Source organism: Exophiala mesophila (genome assembly GCF_000836275.1).
Source record: "Exophiala mesophila strain CBS 40295 unplaced genomic scaffold supercont1.2, whole genome shotgun sequence".
NCBI lineage: Eukaryota > Fungi > Ascomycota > Eurotiomycetes > Chaetothyriales > Herpotrichiellaceae > Exophiala > Exophiala mesophila.
The window spans coordinates 557958-572993 of record NW_015622505.1 but is presented as its reverse complement, the minus strand read 5'-3'; the positions used below and the strand labels follow the sequence as shown (position 1 = coordinate 572993).

The 15036-nt window shown below is 51.6% G+C and overlaps 5 protein-coding genes across 6 annotated transcripts; 1 reads left to right on the top strand and 4 right to left on the bottom strand.

Annotated features, from left to right (window-relative positions):
- Positions 1 to 181: 181 nt before the first annotated feature.
- PV10_02131 lies at positions 182 to 4016 on the bottom strand. 2 transcript variants are annotated; one of them, XM_016366414.1, is made up of 4 exons: positions 3501 to 4016; positions 3040 to 3440; positions 2527 to 2977; positions 182 to 2476 (listed from the first exon to the last, which is right to left on the bottom strand). In XM_016366414.1, exons 2-4 carry the CDS (start codon positions 3294 to 3296, stop codon positions 452 to 454), a joined length of 2733 nt encoding a protein of 910 aa, XP_016225932.1. In that variant the 5' UTR covers positions 3297 to 3440; positions 3501 to 4016; the 3' UTR covers positions 182 to 451. The 2 variants fall into 2 exon arrangements, with proteins under 2 accessions (XP_016225932.1, XP_016225931.1); XM_016366413.1 differs by having other exon boundaries at positions 3040 to 4016.
- Positions 4017 to 5729: 1713 nt separating this feature from the next.
- PV10_02130 (uncharacterized protein) lies at positions 5730 to 7259 on the bottom strand. The gene has a single exon (XM_016366412.1). It carries the CDS (start codon positions 7164 to 7166, stop codon positions 5778 to 5780), a length of 1389 nt encoding a protein of 462 aa, XP_016225930.1. The 5' UTR covers positions 7167 to 7259; the 3' UTR covers positions 5730 to 5777.
- A 171-nt stretch (positions 7260 to 7430) lies between these two features.
- PV10_02129 (uncharacterized protein) lies at positions 7431 to 10243 on the top strand. Its single transcript, XM_016366411.1, has one exon. It carries the CDS (start codon positions 7480 to 7482, stop codon positions 10012 to 10014), a length of 2535 nt encoding a protein of 844 aa, XP_016225929.1. The 5' UTR covers positions 7431 to 7479; the 3' UTR covers positions 10015 to 10243.
- On the bottom strand, positions 10170 to 12800 carry PV10_02128 (uncharacterized protein). The gene is made up of 5 exons (XM_016366410.1): positions 12207 to 12800; positions 12104 to 12145; positions 11669 to 12047; positions 11274 to 11618; positions 10170 to 11217 (listed from the first exon to the last, which is right to left on the bottom strand). Exons 1-5 carry the CDS (start codon positions 12484 to 12486, stop codon positions 10482 to 10484), a joined length of 1782 nt encoding a protein of 593 aa, XP_016225928.1. The 5' UTR covers positions 12487 to 12800; the 3' UTR covers positions 10170 to 10481.
- A 330-nt stretch (positions 12801 to 13130) lies between these two features.
- PV10_02127 (uncharacterized protein) lies at positions 13131 to 14827 on the bottom strand. The gene has a single exon (XM_016366409.1). The coding sequence runs from the start codon at positions 14624 to 14626 to the stop codon at positions 13358 to 13360; it is 1269 nt and encodes a 422-aa protein (XP_016225927.1). The 5' UTR covers positions 14627 to 14827; the 3' UTR covers positions 13131 to 13357.
- Between the last annotated feature and the right edge of the window lie 209 nt (positions 14828 to 15036).

Below are 15036 nucleotides of genomic sequence, written 5' to 3'. Positions count from 1 at the left end.
GTGATAATTCACGAGGGAAGGCGCGGTCCTTTCTGTATGTTGTACCTGCCACTGTTACACACCGCACGAGTACACGGCAAGAACGACCCTCACTGCCGGGTGCCTACCTTGCATTACCAGTTAGTGCCTTATCGCATCTCCTCCCATCGTCCATTTTATATAGAGAACAACAGATGCTTGGGCAGAAATTTGTGTATTCATCTCTTTTGTCGGATTGATCCATTCGAATATCATGAGTGATGGATAACAATTCTCCTTAAAATTACGTCGTTGGCGACACAGAATCGCTGGCCAGAGACCTGTAAAGTCTATCCAAGCTCCAGTCCCACCATTGGTTGGTCCACAGAACAATCAACACGCTTTTGATGCCCGGCCATCTATGCCCAAATTATCACACTATACCTTCCAACCAAATCGCTGGCACATCTCCAGGCTTCTGCAAGTATTGCCATTATGTCGCATGACTATATAGATCTTCGAAGCCATTGGTCCCCTTCCGTAATGCCCAACTCTTCTGTTTCTTTTCTTTCCTCTTCTTCATCTCAGCCCAGCCTTGCTCATCGTCCTCATCATCTTGGCGAGCCAACGGCGATCTCCTGCCCACCATATTCACTGATGGTTTTGCCCCATGCCGGGCCATCTGAGGTCCACTGTTCTTGGAATTCCAGGGCTGATAACTATTGCTGGTGAATGTTGATGCCCGCCGAGACGAATGAGTCTCTACGTCTGCGACCACAGACACAGGTCGGTATCGAGGTGCAAGTCCCACGTTGCTGCGTTCCGACGGTGCAATAGAGGATGCATAATTGCCGTTGACATTGATTGACGGAATAAAAGATGGTGTCGAACTCCATGGGGCCATTCCGGGGTTGAGCGTGCTCATCGTGCGAGGATTGCCTGGGAAGGACGGTCCCCCGCCATGCATTGACTGAGGGCGCTGAACGGACATGCCGTAGACACTAGGGGCTCCCATACTGGGAGCACCCATCTGAGACCCCGGGCCTCCTGGAACTCCCATCATTGACTGCATCTGCTGCATCCACTGTGCCTGCATTTCCATCATTTGTTGCATCTGGAGCGACATCTGGGCCTGGGCTTGTTCTGCTGGGCTCATCATCGGCATCGCTCCCATCACGGGGTATCCCATGCCGGGAATCGCGCCAGTCGTCGTAGAACGGACCATACCGGGGGGATCGTAATTGCCAGCCGGGTTCGGGCTGCCTCTTCGTGCAGCACGTGCCCGTTCTTCGCCCGCAATGACTCCAACAAGGCCGGCAGGGTGAATTGGATGTGCGGTCGAGGGCCCTGAGCCAAGTGCACTGGGGCTCAAGGATTGTGCGGCCATAGATTCTCGATTAGATGGGTTTACCAGCCCTGCGCCAAAATAGGGATCCTGCGGAAGTTGTCGTGCAAAGGGAGGCAGTCTGCCGCCTTTCGAGGCCGGCTCTATCATCGAAGGCGTTCCCGGTGATGGAGATGACTGTAGTTGACTGACAGGTCTCAGACTGGGGTTTGATGGAGAGGTGGCTAGTCTGGTTGGTGGCTTGTTCTTATTTGGGAAGCCATGGGCTGCCAGTATCCCTAGCGGGATGTCCTCATCGTCGTCACCGTCGTCCTCGCCGCTGCTCTTGCCTCCCGATCGCCTTGAATCTGTCGTCAGGTTTGAGAATCGGTTGTTGAGATCGCCCAAACTTCCATTGCCATAAGTTGCGATGCCGAATGAACTCTCCGGACGCGACTGCAGTGTTGTCTCCCCGGTCACTTTTCTCATCTGTTGTCGATATACTGCTAGATTGGCCTGCTGCTTCTGCCTCTGATTCGAGTTTTTCTTCTTTTGTTCCACTTCGTCATCGTCTTCATAGTTGTCACCGGGTTCGGATCCACTGTCATCTGACAACGCTCCTAGTCTGCGGTCCATCTCTTTCTGCTGCTTGTATTTTTCCCACTGGGCCGGGGTCATGACCTTGTTCGTCGATACAGGTTTTGGTGTGATCGTCTTCGTCTCTTGGTACATGGTGGCTAGCTCGGCGTCGGCCATGATCGAAGGATCGAATGAGTCCCGACGAAGGGAGCGGGGAGATTCGCGTCCATGTTGCGGCAAGGATGGACTTGTAGACAGGAGAGTCGTCTCTTCCGTGGCAGCCGGGGCTCTCTGCAGTGAGGGGACGGACGCGTCCATACTTTTTTGCTTTTCTGGGATTGGGCGCCGTTGTGGCGGCAATGGGCTGTGATTCGAAGTCGTGAAATACGAATCTCTGGCCTTGGGCGGGCTGAGTTGAGTGATGGTTTTGGAGGGACTAGGAGAGCGTATCAGGCCTTCATGGGAATCGTGCGACGCCCATGAGTATGGTGACGACTCCACCACCTGGTTTCGGTCTGTGCGGATCGATTGCGGTACAGAGCCCCTGTGTAATCGTGAGGCGGCAGCACTGGGGTAGCTACTCGGTGGATAAGCTGGAGGAGAAGACAGAAGTTCCTAAATGAATGTCAGCTACGCGTGAGATTTGGTACGCTGGGTGGTAATACTGGAGATGCCACTGGACGCGGTGCTTGGGGCTGAGAACTAGTCCCAATATGGTCGAACATGTTGCCGAAGCCATCTAGCTCAGAATTCTCGAGCGCAAGGTCGGAATCGAAGAGCCGTGGGGGAGTAGCGGTGCTCGCGGTGCTTGTTGTGCTTGAAGTAACATTTCGATCTCTTTGGATGCTACCAGTGGGAGGGAGACCCCCCGGCGAGGATGCAGGCGAAGACTTCTTGCCAACTCCGAAAGAGAAGGAACGTGTGGAGTCACGCAAGAAGCTGGGCTTCGCTGAGGCCGGAGGAGGGGCAGGGATATCATTCAAATTTTTGTGTCCCACTGTCTGAGCATTGGTATCGATGGACGAGGGATTGGTGGAGGAGGAGCTCAGGCGAGCGGAAGACGCGGCACTGCCATTGGGTGCCGTTGAATGAGATCGTTCGGTGGCACCGCTGCCTCTTTGAAGTTGGTCAGTACCCAGAAATCACGCGGGTAGTACCCGAAGCTCATGGTCACATACCGGTTGCCTGCATCGGGGCGGACACTAGAGAAGACATCATCCTCATGACGCTGGTAGGAGTCCTTGGGAGGGGGCCGTGGTGGCTCATCTCGTCCCAGTTTTAGAGTGATCCCACCATCAAACGACTTGCCATCCCTGGTAGGTCTGTCTAAGACGCGGAAAGAGCCATCGCCTCCGGCAGGCGGATTGAGGACCTCTTCCAAGGCATTGCCCGAAGATTTACGTCTTTGAAAGCCCTTTGGCAATTTCATGGGCATAGAGATAACTCTGACTCGGAGGGATCTTTTAAAAGAAGAATGCGTATGGATATGACCCGCCTAACAAGGTTGGGGACAGAACGGCGAGGCAGGGTCAGGCTGTTGTGGCCAACATGAGCGTTGAAATAGTCGAAGAGCAGAAAGCTGCAAAAGAGACGCTATCAGCGACCTGCCTAGTTCAACTGACCCAAAGAATAATCGTACGTTCAATCTGCACAACAAGACCTCTCCTGTCGTCGTGCAGGACTCTTGTCTGTCAGGACGCAGTCAAAGAGGCGGACGGGTTGCGGATGGTGTCGGGGCACAGAATGGTCGTTGTTTTCGCGTAAATCAAGACTTCAGGATCGTAACAGCGAAGGGACCTGGGGGGACAATGTCGTCTAGGATGTCGTGAATGAGCCAGCAGGCAGTGATAGCGCTCTGAAAAGACGTGTTTAACGGGTGTGGGAGGGTGCTTGAATTGGCGCAGGGAAAAATGGGATGATACTGAAGAGCAGACGGTTGCAGGTAAAAGAAGGACGCTAGTGACAGAATTTGCTGCGTGATGGGTGCCGAAAATGCAAATGAAGGTGACAATCAATACAGGCGAGGGATAAGTTGAGAAGTGGTGGTGCTGATGGTGTTGGTGTCGACGTCAATAATGTTGATGTCGCTCTGGTGTTGAGAGAATGGGTTCAGTGGTCTGTGGTGGTCAGGGTTGAGGTGGATGGATGGGCAGACGATGGCGATGGGTCTGTGGTGGACCCATGGCCCCTCGGGCTCTTAGAGTCTTAGCCGCCCCTTGAGCCACCCTTTAGACCAACCGAGTTTAGGTACATTTGGTCCCACAACCTCCAGGTCAGGGACAGACAGTCACGACAGTTTTACGCAACCAAGCTGGAGGCTGTTGTTAGGCTGGTTGGTGCCATCTCCCCGAGGCCCCGAAGGGCCCAGGTCTGCTGGCACACCGGACCAGCCTGAGTTCCCACTGCCCAATGCCCATAGCCTGCTTAAAAGTTGTGGGTGGCAACTTGCCAGGCCCCTCCCCGTGGGCAGGTTCCTGGTGGCACCATCCAACCAACGTGACTGGCAGGGTTCAGCCCTTTTCCAAGCAAGGTGCAAATCTGCGGGCGTTCCTCGAGCATCAATAGTTGTCAAAGCCAGGAGCGCCAGGCACAGTGGCACGCCAGGCCTACTACTACTACTCCTCACCTCCTTCAATGTCAACCTACCTAGTTAGCAGTCCAATCATCTCCACAACGCTGATCAAAGCCTAGAGATCTCAAACCCCTGTTCTCATTCTCCTTCGAGCCCCAACAATGCTTTTTCAGACCACGGACATTATTTGGAGGTCCTAGGGTACAACCATCTATCACTGAAGGTGTCATGTCGTCAGTCATTTGTAGATATGTCGGAGGCAAGTAGGCCACGGGCCACAGTCCACTACTGTAATGCATGTGAACCACAGTTGAATGTCGTCTCACTTTAGGGTTTTTTGGTGTCACCTTCGGAACCCACAAGCTGGGCATACCCCTGTCTTCGATCATGATCCCCTCCAGTGAAGGCGAACTCCTTTGAAGCGTGACTGAAGAAAAATTAAAGCCGCGGACGGACCCTTGAAGAATTGACATGACCAAGGCCTGTCGTCCCTACCCAACACAGCCCGCCAGTCCACTATTATTTTATTCTTGTCATGCTGGTGCGGTGGTGCCTCGCAGCAAGTTCGACGAGACTTTAAGCTTGTACATAGGTGCAGTCTGCAGATTCGCTTCCATGCTGAACAGCATCATCGGGGCAAACCAGATGGATCTTGGACTTAGATGTCCTGAAAATCATGATTCAGTCCAAGCCCAAGTATGACCAGTCATACCATGCTTGCTAATCTTCCTTCATCCGACTTTCAATTCCTTTGGGTCTTTGTTGTAGCCGCAAGGGTGGACTCGTCCAGGTTGGACAACGGGTGGACCCGAAAATAAATATCTGGCGTCTTTTGTGGTTGGTTGATGGTTCTTGAATGGCTTCACAAGCCCGCGCCCCTCCGGCGATAGTGCTGTTGATACTTGTCATAATCAAGCCTTTCTTCAAGGGCAACAGGAACAACAAAACATGACCACAATACCATCGTATTTGCAGGCAGTGTTTGTTGAGTCGAGTCCATCAGTCAAATAAGACTCTATAACGATTAATCAATACCTAAAATAGATTTTATAGATACGTCAATCGCCCTTGTTTTGTCATCAGATCTTGTTGATGCCAGACAGTAGGTATTTATGAGAGCCGTGCTCACGAGGTCCTTGCGAAAGTCAAACACGAACAACCTTTTCGACGTAACGCGGGACCACCCACACGCGTTACCTGGCAGCCCGAGGGCCCCCAGGCCATAGTGTTGGGCGTCAGGCCTTTTGGCTCACCACAGACGTTACGAACTATGATTGCATGCAACAACAATGAAACTTCTAATTAACAACAGAGGTGCCGATTTGTGGCATGTCATTGGTAGCATTAGTTCTGGCCTACGCCGTCATTGGTACCATTGATTTGTACCATTTTGTCCTCCCCTCCACTGAGAATTCCCAAGGCTCTGTCCCAGCAAACACCAAACACCTTGACACCGTCGCCTGTGGCAGGACTAGTGGCTCCGTTTAGGCTTGCCCTTGGAAGAGTGTAAAGACTTTGGGCAACAAGCCCTTCCTTTTCTTGTTGTGTGCTCCGCACGTCCCACACACGGCAGGTCCCGTCATGGCTGCCACTCACGATCGTGTAGTCGTTGCCGGGATCACGTGCCAGGCTGACCACTGAATTTTTGTGTCCCTTCAAGGTCATGGCGGCGACCGTTGTCGCGGATGCTCTAGGGTCCACAAGCTTGATGGCGCGGCTGACAGATCCTGTCGCAAGAAGATGGAGTCCCGGCATGTGTTCAATGCAAAACAGCGCACTGGATGTCGTTCTCGTGTCGACCAATGTGTTGGTTACCAAATCCCACGTCCTTACTGTCTGGTCCCAAGAACTCGAGTAGCCTACCGTGGGATCTTTGTTATCAAAGACCACCCCGGAGACCTGCCCCGTGTGTCCTTGCATCAATGCTAGAGGCCCTCTTTGCGCAACAGACACTTCGGAATTTAATTTCCTCCTCTTCCCGTCCTTGGTTCGGGTTCTGGGGATTAGAGCCTCGGGGGCAGTTGGTGCATTTGACTTCCGAGTAGACCACAATCCGACCGAATGGTCAGATGAGGCACTTAAAATCCGGTTTGATGGTTCGTGAGAAACGACTGAGTCCACCGATCCTTTGTGGCCGTAGAGTTCAAGAGACGGAGAAATGTTGGCAGAGAAGCCGTCTGGGTTTTCAGAGTATTTCCACACACGGACTGTCCGGTCAAATCCCCCAGACACAATTTGAGAAGATGAGATAAATTTTGCCGATTTGATGAAAGAGCTGTGACCGCCCTGTGCCTGCCCAGGCGAAGTGGCCAGTACTTGCGATGATGTATTCCACACCCTTAAACGCCCATCGTAGCTGGCAGAGAGGATTCGCGAAGTGTCTGACAGAACATCTACATCGCTGACCCAATCCTCGTGCTCGAATGAAGCCACGTATTGCGGTGGTATCCGGGCTCTTACATATTCCACTGAGAGCGTTGATTCGGTCGAAACACCATTGTTGGTCAGGTACTCCTTCAGAGTAGTGCGAAGGTAGGTGCCATTGACAATAAATTCGAGAGGAACATTCTTTTCCTTTTGCAGCAAGCCATTGATGAGAGTAGACAGTGTATATCGGCGGAAGGATGTAGGTACAAGGATAGGCGCAGTGTCGGAAAGGGCTAGCTCGGGGTCTCTCGTGCTCAAGCGCACTCGAATTTGAGCATTCTGAAGGTCTGTCGTCGGAAGCGCCATGACGAATAGCAATGAGACTCGGGTTTAGTGAGCGTCCTTCAGACTAGTCGTCTACGCAAGAAAGAGGAAACCGTCATAACAGAGCATTTCATGCGAGTCGTCAATGCAGCAAAAACCGAGATGCGGAGAAGAAAATTCCCAGCAGAACATAAAGACAGAAAACGCTAAATTGCGCAAAATTGACTAATAGTCCGCTGTAGCCATCACCTGCGTTGCTTGATGTCATCTGGCCTGCAACTCAGACATCAATAGAGGATCCCAATACTTCGCCATGAGTCTTCATAAACGTACCTGATGCAGTGGATGTGAAAACATGTCAGACGACGTCTCTGTCGCACAAGCTCTCAAGGATGCCATCGTTGAAGGCTCATATCCACAATCCGAGGAGTTGCTAACATCTGATCTGTCCTCAAACCTCATTTCCTCCTTGCTCAGCCAAATTTCGCAGACACGCGACGAGCTTAGCCACGAGATCGGCATTGCAACACGCGGCGAGACCAAAGATGTCAATCAATGGATTGTCAAAGCCAGAAAGGTCCAGGAAGATATTGCAAAGTGCAAACTAGAGTCGCGAAAGATTGTCGAGGAGCACGTTCACCTTCAGAATCTAAGATCACAAGCCGCCGACCATAAGGCAAAGGTGGACCTCTTGAATTCGGAGATTGAATTCTCGGAGACTTTGAAACATGAGTTTTCCAACATTGCATTAGCCTCGCAGGCTCTGAAAGAGGTGGAAGCGGACTTGCTCAACGGCAATCCCTTCGGTGCTGCAGACAAGTTGCACCGGCTTGGTCGCCATGCTCCTTTATCATCTCGATCTCGTTCAGCAATAATCACCCGAGACTTGAAGGATGAGCTTCGTCTGAAAACGCGAGTACAGCTCGAGGCCAAATTGCACGCTCAAATAAATGTTCAAAAGGAGCAATATACCACACGGATACAAGTATCGCCAACGGAAACCACAGCAACTTCCAACAACTCTGACAGTATCCTGAGAGCCTTGGATCAACTCGGAGAACCTCAAGATGTGGTTGAGTCGTTAACAGACAAGCTGCGAACTTTTTTCCTGTCACCACTTCGGAAGTCATCACGACTCAAATATTCGGCTTATCAGCTCGATGAGCACAAGTTGACTGTGGAACTCAGCCACGAAGAATCATCTTTTGATAAAGTGTTCGATTATGTCTCTAGTTTCACACAGTTCCTTCACACCTCAATGTCAAAAACGATCCAAGATGCTGCAGTGCAGGCGATATATCCAGATTTGATGGCTCTCCTTGTCAATGATTGGCTCACTCCCGAGTTGCCCATTGATCTCGACAAGCTGGATCGACTTGATCAGATACGCCAGCAGATGAACCGGCTTCTAGATCAGCTCGAAACGTTATCGTGGCATGGCCGAACAGAGTTGCAGGCCTGGACGAATCAAATCAACAGAATCTGGCTGGCCAAGCGGAAAGCTGCGACTCTGGACGCGGTTCGGAAGGGACTTGCTTCTTCCAAGGGTGTTCTGAGGCAGGTCGAGCGAGTTGAGACTCGGATCATCGATACTCAACTTGAGGAACATGCTCAGGAAGAGTCAATACCTGAAGATTGGAATGCCAACTGGGATGAAGATGCAACTGAAGAGTCGGAGTCGTCCATAAAAGCCAAGGCTCAAGACGCAGAAGACGAAGAGGCTAGTGGCTGGGGTTTCGACGATGATGATGACGACGAAACTGCCGAGGTCAAGCCTGCGGACACATCTACAGAGAACCAAAGAGACAAGCACGGAGATGATGGAGAAGAAGGAGAAGAAGAAGATGATGCCTGGGGCTGGGGTGATGAGGAGACTGAAAACAAGACCGTTCCTACCAAGAAACAAGGAGCAAAACAGACCAACACCACCAACAACCATGAAAAAGAAGCAGCCGAGCCGCAGCAGCAAACTCTTACTGAATGGTACAGCATCAGCGAGGTCCCCGACTATATTCTCGAGACAGTCGGAAAAGACGTTTCCGATGCAGAGACACTGAAAACAACCACCCATGCATCTCTCGACACATCGATTTTGTCTCGAGGCCTACTAGCACTACCGACACTGGCAATGGCCATGTTTCGAGCGACAGCTCCCAGCTACTACGGCGCATCTCCATCTCTGACCGATATTCATCGATACAACGACTCTCTGTACATTGTGGATCGACTGCGACAACTAGACGTGCCCGGGATGTCGAACCTAGAAGGCGATATCAAGGCGATGGAGAGATTCGCGCGGGCGGCATACTCGAAAGAAATGGAAACCCAGAGGCTAATTGTATGGGATCTCCTGGAGGGCGCTCAAGGGTTTTCATCGTGCACGCAATTTCCCTATTCGCAGGAGATTGAAAACGCCGTGTCAGCCGTGGTGGATCGTGTACGTGCTCTGCATATAGAATGGCAACCCGTGTTGTCGCCGTCGGTGCTCCTGCAGAGTATTGGCACGATCCTGACGACAGTGACAGGAAAGATCATCTATGCGATTGAGGAGTTGGACGACATTTCGGAGCCTGAGTCGCGCAAATTGACCGAGTATTGTCAACAGGTCGCAGGGCTGGACGACTTGTTCCCACGCGACGATTCTCTGACTGGTCAGCCTGTCTCTAGCACGGCTGTGTACGTCCCGTCGTGGATCCGGTTTCAGTATCTGATCCAGGTCCTTGAAAGTTCACTAGTTGATATCCGCTATCTTTGGACCGAGGGAGAGTTGAGTCTGGAGTTTAGTCAGCGAGAAGTCGTCAGTCTAATTCAAGCTCTGTTTGCAGAAAGCAGACATCGAAGGGATGCCATTAATGCAATCTTGGCCAAGCAAAGTCCATGGGATCCCTAGATACAGTACATATGTGGAGATACTTCGAAGACCATCCATTGCTCTGTCAACATGTGAAGTCTATGTATTTCATTGTCCTCCTTTACATGTCGCCCGATGCATGGATGACTAGTACCTACGTACCAGTCACAAGATAAGTGGCCTAGAGGCATAACCAAGTTGCAAGATTTGTCGAAATCATTATTATATGATGATACACATGGAAACTATTGTATCAAGGGTATTCTCATCGCCCATTCTTATCTGGCAAGGTTCTCCATTCTGGGAGAAAATGTATGTCTCATCAAGGAAGAACCTGCACGAACAACCTCCTCCCGCAGAAGGCCAGAACTGGGATATTTCACCGGCTAAAGGCTAAACAAACATCGTGGATATCTTCTCTTAAACAATGGCTCAAAAATTGCTTCACAAGGCCAACCACAGAGCCGTTAAACATCGACGCTAGGCACAGCCAACATAAAATCATATCAACAAATAAACTTGTAGCACTTCTTCCAAGTGGGCCAATTAAGCCGATCGGCCTTCTCTTCCGCGACAAGGAGACGGACGTTAAACTCTCTCTTTCCTGTAAACAAGTCCATGTCACGAGTTTTGATCACGTAGGTACGTTTCCACAACTTGTAACCAATGTACATCAGAAAGACGACTGGGGCGGCGAGGTAGGCCTGAAAGAAGTTGATGACAAGTTCGCGGGCGGTCATGGTGTGCCAGCCCACAGGCGAGAAGCCGGTCCAGAACTGGGAAATCAGGACCAAACAGTTGAAAGAGAAACCGACCCAGGAACCGACAACTCCGACAGGGGAGCGGAAGGCCAATTCATCTAGCGTGTGGCCCTGGGTAGCCCAGGCATGTCGGAAGCGAATATGTGCCAGGCAGATAGAGGACCAGGTAAAGATGGAACTAAGTCCAGAGAGTGCCAGCATCCAGTCAAAGGCGTCAGTTTGCTTGTGTGAGGCGGCGAGGTAACCCAGTACGCCGAGGGAGGAAGCAAATATGATGGCATACAATGGTCGCCCCTTGCGATCAATGTATGCAAAGAAGCGTGGTGCTTGGTTTTGTTCTGCCAGTGCCGCCAACGTGCGTGAGCTACCGTAGATAGCCGAGTTGCCCACGCTCAAGACTGATATCATGATAACGACATTCATGACGCTAGGCAGTACTTCCAAGCCGGCACTCTGGATGGCGATGACGAATGGCGATGCTCTGTAGACCCAAACGATTAGCAACGGGCTGTTAATCGAGGTGGAAGAACGACATACTTTGCGTCGGCGGAACTGTCGCCGTTCAACAATCTTGGATCGTCAAATGCGACAAGAGTTCCCACGAGTAGCAAGCTCACCACGTAAAATAAGGTGATACGCCAGAAGACCTGCTTGATGGCACTGGGCAAGGCTTTCCTAGGGTTCTCCGTTTCGGCGGCAGCTAGACCCACAAGTTCGGTGCCTGCGAATGCGAAGGCGGCAGTCACAAAGACACTGCATAGCCCTTTAAAGCCGTTGTTGAACGCGCCCGGTGAATGCCACAGTCTGAAGCCCATGTAGCTTCCATTAGGACGGCCGAATTCATCAACACCGCCCATAATATTGATCAGGATTCCTAAGAGGCTGGGGATTGTTAAAATCAACCCCTGAAGTGGAGAGGGACGTAGGCTTACATGAAACCTATGACAGCAGTGACTTTGATGACGGAGAAGACAAACTCGGCTTCACCATAGCCCTTGACGCCGCAAAAATTGATGACGACGATGAGCAAGAGGAAGATGGTGACCCATGCAGCATTGAGCTTGATATCTTGAACCCAATAGTCCACAGTGATTGAAGCGGCGACGATTTCCAACGGGAGGACGACGAGCCATTGCATGGCATAATTCCAACCCATAGCGAATCCCCATGCTGGGTCCAGAAATCTAGTCGAATATGCAGCAAACGAGCCGGCAACAGGGAACAGAACTGCTAGCTCGCCTAAAGCCTGGATTGTGCAGTACATCATGACGCCGGTAAGACTGAAAGCGATTAAGAGTGACGCAGGACCACCTTGGGCATGTCAGTAACGACTGGAGGGGGAGAGATGATATGGAGAGATAACGAACCATCTGCCAGAGCCTTGCCACTGCCAACGAAAAGCCCGGTACCTAAATTGCCGAAATATGAGAATGTGGATGTCGAATGCTAATAGTTGTAATAGCCACGTACCTATGCTACCACCAATTGCAATCATCTGCAAGTGTCTGCCCTTGAGCCGCCTCAACAAAGGACTCGACGCTGTGTTTTGCGCGGCGGCCTCTGCATCGAACAAGCCTTTGTGCTCGGAGGCACTGAAGCTGGCACTTTGTAAAACACTGGCATTGGGATCGCGCTGGAAGCTTTCGGTCATGCGGCGAACGAATGACCTCTTGACAACGCCCATATCTCCTTCATATGCGGACGGACCGGAGGATGACTCGGGGCTCCAAGTCTTTTTGTCGGGCTCCATGGCTCGAGGCGAGGAGAATCGCACAGGAGTGTCAAAGGAAAGGCCACGATACTTGTGGAAGAGGGTTTTAAGTCGCAGGCGCAGATTGGAGGTTCGAGAATCGAAAAAGGTGCGGGAGGGTGGATGGGAGGGGTTCTTGCTTTCTGGCGAGGTCAGGGATCGGCGGGGTGTGTCATGGTCAATTGCGAGTAGATCACGACAATGAACAGGTCGTTATTGAAAATGATCGATGATGGGGATGAGAGTGTCGAAGGTGTGGTGCGCCGAAGGAGAGTAATTTGGGACTTTGAGAATCAAGGATGAGTTGATACATGGGATGAGTGCAAGCCGAGTGCAAGCCTATAACAGACTGCCAACCCAGCACAAGATAGATAACGGTTATCATGCGCATATCTGCACGAGTAACCTTTGGGTTTCAACGGCCTGGACGGCCTGGATGATTTGCCGCTCCAGGCGTGGTGGCGGTCCCTCAGCCCCCCCTAGGCCCCTAGAACGAACTTGGTGGGGACTTGGTGGGTGATGGCAGCCAGCAGTAGTGGACCCTTGGACCCTTTCTGGCCCCCAGTTATTAAAGATTGGAGGTTGGGATGATGGCACCATCAACACGTGACATGGTCGAGATAAAGACTGGACTTGAAAGGACATAGAAATGACGATATACAATCTAGATATAATTGGGCTATATTAGCATCGAGGCACTATGCAGCTTCTGCCGTACTGTACAATTTCGGCGAGACCAGACCAGGACAGCAGCCTCCCAACAGTCGTGAATCATTAATACGGATGATATGATGATATATCCACCAAATCAGTCAGCCCCCCGTCATCATTGTCGTCGTGCGCCAGGCATGCGATTGGATAGATTACTTCTTCATGGAGCTTCTTCTCCTTCTTCTCTTTCGCCTATACTCGGACGATCTGAAGGGTCTGCTTCGGGTTCGCCAAGAACGGAATCTAGGGACGTATCGATATCTGGAAATGGATCCTGTGTTGGCGTACTGATGGAATTAATGCCCGTGGTTTGATCATTGTCTTCCACTTCTGTTCTCTGTTCAGTCGATTCCAGCCCCCTTTCAAGAGCCAGTCGACGGGCAGCCTGTCGCTTTTGTATAATCGCAGCCTCTTCGGCTTGCTCCGCCTGCTCCTCCTGTTGTTTGAGATCGAGAAGAGTGGACGGAGGATTGCCATCCTCGACGGGTGCAGGTGACACCAATACTAGGCTCCGTTGTGATGGTGATTCCTGGCCTTTGGCCGTTTTCGAATTTGGGCTTTTGATAGATTTGGATGAAGGCGTGCGAGTATTTCTCCTCGATGCACCAGGTCGCTTCCCCCCCGCCGCCTTTGACTTGCCACTGCCTTGGTCATCGTTCATTCCCTGGTTTGTGATGCGCCGGCTGAGAGAGACAGCAAATTCGTCATCCAAAGGCACTGCGTCATCTTCCTCGTCGCTCATAATGAGATCTCCACGAGAACTTCGCGAACCTGTTGTGGATCTCGACGTTGCCGTGTCACTTCGTTGTCGCCCATGAGTCTTCTTCCATTTTCCATCCACCTCTTCATTCTCCTCAAGTAATGGAGCGCTCTCCTCAGTCCTGACTCGGTGAGCGCCTGGGTGTTCTTGCAGGTCAGCCGCAGAGGGCTTGTACCGCAGTTTTCGACTACCAATCTGCCACGGTAATCGCTCTAGGAATCCCAAATATGAAGACCCTGGTATGATGGTTGGATCTTGGTCAGGATCTGGCTGTATCCCTGTAGGTTTTCGTCGACCTCGCGACCCGTAGCTCATCGCGCGCTGTCGAGAAGGTTGAGCGCCTCGCCCAGCCAGTAAGCTGTCCAGCTCGTCGTTTCCCCACGCCAGTCTTGCGTCATCGGTTTCATCTTCATCATCGTCCCAAGCATCATAAAAGTTGAAGTTGAACTCGGCTCGTCCACCAGATCTTCCTCTCCTGCGGCGCAAGTTGTTTTCTCGATTGGGGAAGCATGGCGCAGTGCAGTCGTACAGGCATGATTTCAAGCCAGCTAAGCAAGGATCGATATACAATTGGGTGAAGGTATATATGTTCTCTTGCGCGGTCTGATTGGCGGTCTCGAGGTTATGGGAGAAGTTGTGGAGGGTTTGGCGAAACTCGGGGTTGTTCATGTTGGGAAGCGTTGGAGCGTGTTCGTGTCATGAATCAAGTCAGAGCCAAGGCGCACCTTGGGTGATGTGATCGAGACCCTCTGCTGTTGCTCTCGGGATTCTGGGCCATGCTTAACGTGCTTGCATATTGTCGTGAGCAGCGACGGGAAGATGCTGTCGGGAGTGACAAAGTGTAGAATCCTGGGGGCGGGTCTGACCAGTGAGTGATCAGACGAAGAGAGAGACGTCACGGGCCGGAAGCGGCATAAGGTAATCCCGTTGGAGAGACACAAGAGGCTGAGATTTGTGCACGTGCAGACGAGTATCATGATACTACTCCGTATTCCGTATTCGTGCTATTTTGAACTATTGCGTTTGGGCCAAAAGCCTCCACCGGAGAGCTTGGCGTGGAGGCCAGTGCCAATAAACAT

What these genes read in the sequence shown, in the direction of transcription:
- PV10_02131 (XM_016366413.1), bottom strand. Translation starts at nt 3,296, where the DNA reads ATGCCCATGAAATTGCCAAAGGGCTTTCAAAGACGTAAATCTTCGGGC. An exon ending in CGCCCCGATGCAGGCAACCG is followed by an intron (nt 2,978 to 3,039) that starts GTATGTGACCAT and finishes CCAACTTCAAAG; the next exon opens with AGGCAGCGGTGCCACCGAAC. An exon ending in CGCGTCCAGTGGCATCTCCA is followed by an intron (nt 2,477 to 2,526) that starts GTATTACCACCC and finishes ACATTCATTTAG; the next exon opens with GAACTTCTGTCTTCTCCTCC.
- PV10_02130 (XM_016366412.1), bottom strand. Translation starts at nt 7,166, where the DNA reads ATGGCGCTTCCGACGACAGACCTTCAGAATGCTCAAATTCGAGTGCGC.
- PV10_02129 (XM_016366411.1), top strand. Translation starts at nt 7,480, where the DNA reads ATGTCAGACGACGTCTCTGTCGCACAAGCTCTCAAGGATGCCATCGTT.
- PV10_02128 (XM_016366410.1), bottom strand. Translation starts at nt 12,486, where the DNA reads ATGGAGCCCGACAAAAAGACTTGGAGCCCCGAGTCATCCTCCGGTCCG. An exon ending in TGGCAAGGCTCTGGCAGATG is followed by an intron (nt 12,048 to 12,103) that starts GTTCGTTATCTC and finishes GACATGCCCAAG; the next exon opens with GTGGTCCTGCGTCACTCTTA. An exon ending in ACTGCTGTCATAGGTTTCAT is followed by an intron (nt 11,619 to 11,668) that starts GTAAGCCTACGT and finishes AACAATCCCCAG; the next exon opens with CCTCTTAGGAATCCTGATCA.
- PV10_02127 (XM_016366409.1), bottom strand. Translation starts at nt 14,626, where the DNA reads ATGAACAACCCCGAGTTTCGCCAAACCCTCCACAACTTCTCCCATAAC.